At 42.9% G+C, this 8,144-nt stretch overlaps 1 protein-coding gene across 1 annotated transcript in view; it reads right to left on the bottom strand.

Moving 5' to 3' along the window:
* Nucleotides 1-4,847: 4,847 nt before the first annotated feature.
* Nucleotides 4,848-8,144, bottom strand: part of CAT (catalase) — a 36,896-nt gene continuing 33,599 nt past the window's right edge. The window contains exons 11-13 of the mRNA XM_037128210.2: nt 7,416-7,523; nt 5,934-6,017; nt 4,848-5,609 (exon numbers count right to left, since the gene is read on the bottom strand). Of these exons, the coding sequence (XP_036984105.2) occupies nt 5,544-5,609; nt 5,934-6,017; nt 7,416-7,523 (258 nt within the window). The 3' untranslated portion in view covers nt 4,848-5,543. The remainder of the gene's footprint in view (nt 5,610-5,933; nt 6,018-7,415; nt 7,524-8,144) is intronic.

The raw sequence follows: 8,144 nt of genomic DNA, 5'->3' as shown, positions 1-8,144 counted from the left end.
AAGAGGTTTAAGTACCCTATTAATGGACTGGATCAAAGCCCACTGTCCAGGTGAAAGAGAATGTCCAGGAAATGATAAATCAGGAAACAAGAAGGGAACCGAGGGCTTCTGGGCACAGAGCTTGGCCGAACCAAGCAGCTCAGGGGACCGTGGGGAGTGAGGGGGGGAAGGGCAGGGAGTGGTGAACAGGACCGCGGAGTAACCCCTCACCCAGGAGAGGCTGTCTACCCCCAGAGGGGGCATCAGGCAATTCAGAGAATGAAAAAATGAATCCCTGTGCTACTCAGGCAGTTATCATTGCATGAAACCATTAAACCGGCACCCTCTTTGTATTAGTGTCCTAGGGCTGTCCAAGATAAATCGACAAATCTGGTGGCTTAGAACAAAAGACATTTATTTTTAAACAGTTCTAGAAGCTGGAAGTCTGAAGTCAAGATGTGGACAGAGCCATGCTCCCTCCACAGGCTCTTGGGAAGAACGCTTCCTGGCCTCTTCCAGCTGCCGGGGGCTCCAGGTGTTCCTTAGCTTGTGACTGTAAAACTCCAGTCTCTGCCTCCATCTTCATACGCCCCCCTCTCCCCTCTGCTCTCTTAGAAGGACATTTGCCTACCTGGATAATCCAGGATGATCCCATAAGACCCTTAACTTAATGACAACCTGGAAGACCATTTTTCCAAAGAAGGTCACCTTCACAGGTCCCAGAGGTTAGGGTGCAGACGTATCCTTTTGGGGACCATCACCCAGCCCTCGATACCCTTGAAAATGTGACTTTTACTTAAGCTATAGTTTCATAATGCAATTCATTCAGGAACAGAAAATGCAAAACACTGTTCAAAATACCACAATTTAAGCAAACAATACCAAAGAAAACAACAGAAAATAAAAACCATAGATGATGCAAAAATTCACTTATCACACAGTCAAGTCATAAGAGGGCATAAGAATGTTTTTGTAGAAAGGGATCACAGTAAAGCTTTCCATAGCAAACTTACTGCATGTTGATACAATTGTTTAAAATGCCCCCCAATTCAAGAGTATACAGAACCTTTTTAGCTTACTTCTACCAACCCTTCTCATCTTTAAAATCTCCGATAAGAATTTCAAACCTTTGTCCACTTACTTGAAGTGGAATTTGGCCCTTTGTTTTTTGGCAATGCCATTAACTGGATGCAAAGAAAAAGCCAAACAACTTGCCCGTTGTTTTTTTCTCAGGAAAATGAGTGCTAAGAAGTTCATAAAACTTACTTCCTGAGCAGAGATTTCAACTTAGAGTGATGTCCCGTCTGCAGATTAAAAAAAAAAAATCATGTGTTTTTAAACCAAAATTCTGACATTGAATTTGAAACGAAGGTGTCCTTCACAACGCTTCTAAAAATCCGGCCAAGTCCATCTTTCAGAACAGCAAGTAACAGACTTAAAAACCCTAAGAGTCAGTTTTTAAAAAATATTTTTCTTTATTTATTTTTAGAGAGGGGAAGGGAGGGAGAAACGGAGAGAAACATCAATGTGTGGTTGCCCCTCGCATGCCCCCAACTGGGGACCTGGCCCACAACCCAGGCACGTGCCCCAACAGGAAATCAAAGAAGAGACCTTTTGGTTCGCAGGCTGGTGCTCAGTCCATGAGCCACACCAGCCAGGGCCTGAGAATCAATTTTTACAGAGTCCAGAAGGTAAGTGAAACTGTCTTTTAAGAAGATGAGAATGTGAGAAATGAAAACATGTGTCCACACAAAATCATGTATACCAATATTTGCAGTAGCATCATTCATAACAGCCAAAACGTGGAAGCTACCCGAACACCTCTCTGCTAAGAAAGGTGGATAAAACTGGGCATATCCATACGATGGAATATTATTTGACGAAAGAAAATGAAGTACTGACACATGCTACAACAAGTAAGAACCTTGAGAACATTGTGCTAAGTGAAAGAATCAGTCACAGAAGACCATCCATGATTCCATTTAAACAAAATGTGCAGAACAGGAAAATCTACACAGAAAATGGATCCATAACGGCCCAGGGTTGGGGGAAGAATGGTGAATGACTGGGTACAGGAGCGTTTTCGGGGGATGACAAAAATGTTCTAAAATTAAATGTGGAGATGATTGTGTAACTGTGCATACACGAAAAATCAATGAATTGTGTACTTTAAGTAAGTGATTTTTATGATACATGGATTATGTCTCCAAAAAGCAGTTATTAAAAAGAAAGTACTAGTGATCAAACACTGCTGAAGCCATATAAGACAAGGAATGAGACTAGACCACTGCATTATTGTTGTTGCGGTAAAATATACCCAAAATTTATCATCTTAACCATTTCTAAAGCGTATAGTCAGTTCAGTGGCACTGAATACAGTCACAATGCTGTACAACCGTCACCACCGGCAGTCTCCAGAACTTCCCCATCTTCCCAAACTGCAACTCTGTGACCATTACTCAGTAACTCCCGGCCTCCTCCCACCCTCACCCTTGGCAACCACTGTTCTAGGCACCTCACATTAAGTAGAATCATACCGTATTCATCCTTCTGTCTCCAGCTTATTCCATTTAGCATCCTGTCTTCAAGGTTCATCCACATTGTGGTATGTGTCAGAATCTCCTGCCTTTATGAGGCTGAATGATATTCCATTTGTCTGGCTGTGCCACACTTTGTCCTTTTATCCACCAGCGAACACTCAGGCTGTTCCCACCTTTTGGCCATTGTGAGTAATACCGCTATGCACATGAGGTGCACACACATCCCTTCAAGTCCCTGCTTTCTCTTCTTTTGGGTACGTACCCAGAAGTGGGGTTGCTAGATGGGACCATTAGATTTCAGTGGCAGGAAAGTCATTGGTGACTTTGGCAAGGGCAGCCTGACTGAAGGAGGTTTTAGAGAGGACAGAGACGGTGGAGGTGGCAAAGTAAAGACGACTCTTTTAAGATATTCTTCAATAAAGGGGAGCAGACTCAAGGGCACGATAATGGGAGAAGTCTGTGAGATCAAGAGAAGACTTGAGGAGCTTCGCAACGGCAGGCTTGCACACTGAGAGCAGATGCACAGAAGGAAGGGGAGAACTGACAGCGAACAGAGGGCAGGGATGATTCCAGAGGAGGCAGGAGCCTGCTGGCCTTCAGCATGTGCAGAGAGCTCATCTCTGTCAACGGAAGGGAAGGCGAGCACATGGCTGCCGATGCTGGCAAGCTGGGGGGTTTGGGTGGAAGAAAAGATAAGGCAGTTATCCCATCCCTGGTGAAATAAGGAGCTGAGAGGGAGGGGAGACTCAGGGGAGAGTTCACTGAGGAAGGAAGGGCAGTGCCCGGGTCCACTTGAGGTTTGCGGTCAAATCTGTCAAAGCCCAGTCAGCAGGGCTATGCTTTGCTCCAGCTGCAGTCACTTCAATGCAGGAGCTAGGAAAGAGGCGCATCTCACCAAGGTTGGGTTCTGGAGTAACTATGACTTTAAACAATGAAATCTAAATGGCGAAAAGGGAAGTAATGGTCTAAAGAAGGTGATGACCAGTGAAGCTTCTCATGGTGCTGAAGAGCGGATGGGAGGGCAAGTCTACGCTCAAGTGTTCAGAGAGATTCTCTCTCTCTCTCTCTCACACACACACACACACACGCACACACGCACATTCACTCACTCAACTCCAGGGAAGAGCCCATTTCCCCTCCCTTCGACTTTAGCTTAGTCATGAGACTGGCCTTGGCCAACGCTGGTGAGCACAGCAGACATAAAGGCTGGAAACACAGCTGTGCGTTTACAACCCCAGAATCCTGAGGAAGGAAAAACACTGGTTTCCCTTTCTTGCATTCTTGCACTTTTGCCATCATGACTGGCTAGACATCACTACTATCTTACTATCACTTAAAAGGAATATAATTACATAGTACTTCCTAGGAAGTAACACCTAACTGGGGAAGTAACCCTCATCAATATTTACCTTTGAAAAGTACAAAAGAATAAAATTGGAGGCACTTCCACGTGTCAGACTTTTTACATGCAAGAAACATGGTAGATGCCTGTGATTTTAATTATCCATTTATTTTTACACTCCAGAATAGAACAAAGCAGAATATTATCTCAAAAATTCTGTCTTTCTGTCTGTCTTTGGATATTTATAACCAACATCCAAATGAATAACCTCCTGCCCAATGTCAAATTATATCCATTTTATCAGTTTATCTTACATATCTACTACAATCAAGAGATAGAACTACAGTAAAGTTTCTATACTGAAAGTATTCCCCATTGGGTACAAATGAACAAATGTCCCTTCCATGTGTGCAAATGCAACCGTTTCCAATCACTCTCAGACACAGAGGGAGTTCAGGCGGCAGAGCTGGACAGGAGAGGACAGAAGTGTGAGGAGGAAGACTGCAGGTTTACGTGTGCTGGGGGTCTGCGGGCTTCTGAAGCCGAAGATCTCAGGGCACTCCTAAGAGTAAACACAAAATGGTTTGGAAGATCTGAAATGAATGGAATAAGGATGTAAGGAAAACGGGTTTTCATTCAGTACTCAGAATTTCCCTTCAAAGTGTTCCACTTGATTTTTTTAAGCATAATAGGCAAATATGGGCATGCAAAGATCAAAGAAAAGGACTTGAGGGTCTGAGCCCTTATTCTATAAACTCACAAGCAGATAGGGAAGTGAGGCTACGAACAGGAGGTGCAAGTGATTTTCAAAGTTGGGAAGGTTGCTATCGTCACAATAGAGTTGAAGTTCTGGTCCCCAGTGTCTAAAGGCTACTGATTTAAACTAAACAAATAACACAGTATCCTCATGATACTGGTATTTTTTATTTTAAGGGTAAGCATCAGATAACAAATGACATTCAGATTCAGAGTCTGCTGGAACATTCCAAGTTATATATGGAGCCAAAAGCAATGAAATACCAGTCTTCTATTCTTATGTACAGATTCTTTTATTGTAAAAATGTAACAATTACAAATCATTCCATTATAAAATCAATGTTGTATTACCATACATTAATCCCATGTTGTTGTTTTGTTTTTTATGTGATCAATTCCAAGAAGAAATAAGCATTAAACCATAATATTACTGCAGTTATTTTCAAAAGACATTAAGGCATTACATGTGTTTCTCCTATAAGAAACTTAGAAAAATTGAATTTCTAAGTGAATTATCTTGATCTTTTCTTCATATATAATTACAACCATATTTTTATATAATAGGCCATGAGATGATATGTAAACATATTTTCACCAAGATTTTTTTCTTATCAAATAAAATTATATTGCTGCTAGAAGCTTTCATTGTAGTCATTGTAAGGGAATAATCCATTGTCAAAAGCACGTACATGTTTCTTTCAAATGATCCTTAAGCCCTAACCTTCGTTTCCCCTAGGGAAATAGCATTAAAAGCCGCTGTGACATTATGTGTTATAGAAACCTGGATTACCATTTTAAAGACTTGCATTTCATTTGCTCGTCCAGCCCAGGAGAATCTTCTATCCAGCCGTGAGGATGACGTGTGTGAACACCATGCTTTGCTCCCCAGGCAGGGAACAACCTGGCACCAGACCAGGGCGTGACCCTCACAGATTAGCTTTCTCCCTTGCAGCCAAGTGAGACGAGTGCTGCACCAAGGTGTGAATCGAATTCTGTTTTAAAAGAACAAGACCAGCAGATCAATGAACGCACTCGGCGGCAGCAACCTGGTGTTTACCTTGGCTTTAACTTGGGCTCCAATGAAAATAACAATTCAGAACTCATTCACCTTAAACTATCTAACATAGTTCAGAGCTAAAACGAAGAATATGTGTTTTTACACCTGAGTTCTCTACATCTCAGATGAGATTTTGAACAACTGCTTAAGAGGTCTAACAGCTGCCCCTGAGGAGAATCATTGTTAAAGGAAACCAAACTATGCCTAGTCTAAGCCAGGACACACAGGCTCTACCTCGGCCAGGCTGCGCTGGACTCACCTGAGGTTTCTCGGCGTTATATTTGTCCAGAAGAGCCTGGATGCGGGCCCCATACTCAGGGTGGACGTCACTGAAGTTCTTGACCTGAAAATAAATGTAAACATGACCTCAGTCCCTCCTAGGCCAAGGGAGGAAGGGCACTTCCTCAGAAAATAGAACCACACAGGGATTAGCAACACAGAATAAGTTGACAGGGGGTCCAGTGGGAACTCGGACATACACTGACCAACCTTCTGAGCATGCCCAACCCCTGTAAGATGAGGCATAAAGCATCACCTACCTCACAGGCTATTGTGAGAAAGATGCATGTGAGGCAAACTGCTCTGGCTGCTTGTTAAAGAGCTGACCTTGGAGTAGCTCAAGCTATAGTGGTTTGTGTTAAGAAACGGGCCCACTGCCTCAATTTAAGGTATACAAAGTCATCACCACTTGCTGGGCAATTGCACACACTTCAAGCAGGAATTCCCGATCAAGGCTGGGCCCAAGCAGACAGCAGAGAGAGGTGGGGCATCATAAATACATGTGGAGCCTAACGGCTTCAGCACACATGAGACGTATGCCAGGAGTGCACTCCCTACAAGCCACCTCGATCATTCTCATCAGTGAGATAAGATAAAACCTGCCCCAGAGATCTCCCAGGGCAACTGTCAGACTCCCTGCTGGGGAGAGCAGTAAGCAAACCCCAGCCGCAAAGACTTAAAGAGGTAGTTTTATGCACACTGAAAAAAAAGTAGTTATAGACAGAGAACTCCACCTACAAAGAGGGTGCCCTGCCTGCTAGCACATCCCGACAGCTGCCAGCCCAGCTGCCCCTGTGAACACAGAAGCAGCAACCAGGAGCAAGGAAATAGTGGAGTTTCTGAAATCGTAGGGTTTCTTGTAAGCTTTTCTTTACAGGAAGCTTACCCCCGTGCAGGCCAGGAAACCACAAGTGAGGAAACCTCACACAGTACCATGAGTGCCACCAAAGAGACATGGCCCCTTCGCTCAAAAGCTCAGCCTGACCTTCGGAAGCAGCTCAGTTCTCACCCCTGAGAACATGCGAGTCTCCAGTTGCTTCTGAAGGGAGGTCAGTGTCACGACATCAAGTGTATAGGCAGGACTGAAACCACAGAAATGTCATCTGAATTTTTTATTATCCAAATTCAAAGCAAAATTGTGACAGGACCCACATCTTGATATTGAATATTATTCTCTTGCACAGAACTTGGCACCAGTCGAATAAAACTATGTAGGGGAGAATTCCCCCTGAACTCAACTAAATAACTACACACTGGACAAAGAGCTAGGGATCAATGGATATGTCATATCCATTGGAGAGAAAGTAATCAGAGGCTAATTGGAGCTTAGTTCAATTTTTTTAAAGTGTGCTTAGCTCAAGTACAATAGAAAGCACACTTTTCCTTTTAAGGGTTCTCACACAGCTGCACTCTCTTCTCCAGCCAGCAGAGGTCACCCTTCAGCTTCCACAGAGTCACTCACCGCTTTCTTCTGGATGAAAAGCTGGGCGTCTTTCAGATGGCCCGCAATGTTCTCACACAAGCGCTTCCTCTCCTCTTCGTTCAGTACGTTCCTATAGAACGCCCGCACCTGCCCAATGAAAACACAGTGAGGAAAACCGGATAGCCCTTTTATCACAGACAAAGCTCACCCAATATGCTAGTTTTGAAATGAAAAAGTGAGACTTCTCCATTCGCATAAAAATGAGTTTTCAGAATTTAAGAATAATCTTCAATTATTGTTGACGGTGTTATTTGTATTGAGTTCCTCACCTCTGGTTTTGTTTGATTTTAAGCAAAACAGGAGGAATTCTGTTGTTGATAATAGCTCCTATTACTTAATAATGTCCTTTGTTGTCACTGCTAACAAATCTCATAAACACAATGCAGTATAGCCTACAGTTAAAACTCCCAACACATTCTTAATACTGACAAGTCAAGAATGTGCAAACTATACTCAAATGTACAGTTAGCACAACGTAACTTTTGTTAAATTCTGTGCTCAGAATCACAGAGGAAAAAAACCCCTAATTTATTTACATATCCTTAGTTATTTAAAGGCCAGGATTTCTTGGAGCAGATAGATGTTAACAGTGATATTTTTCTTAGATTATTGGATCTACCTCTAAAATCTACAGCAATAGATTACAAGTACCAGGTATGAGTCCTAATAGCCTCTACTCATTTCCAAAACCAACCATTTCTAGAATAG

Source organism: Artibeus jamaicensis, unplaced genomic scaffold (genome assembly GCF_021234435.1).
Source record: "Artibeus jamaicensis isolate MK-2021 breed Jamaican fruit bat unplaced genomic scaffold, CSHL_Jam_final contig_797, whole genome shotgun sequence".
NCBI classification, from domain to species: Eukaryota; Metazoa; Chordata; class Mammalia; order Chiroptera; family Phyllostomidae; genus Artibeus; species Artibeus jamaicensis.
The sequence above is the reverse complement of the archived record's forward strand: the minus strand, read 5'-3'. Positions and strand labels throughout refer to the sequence as shown.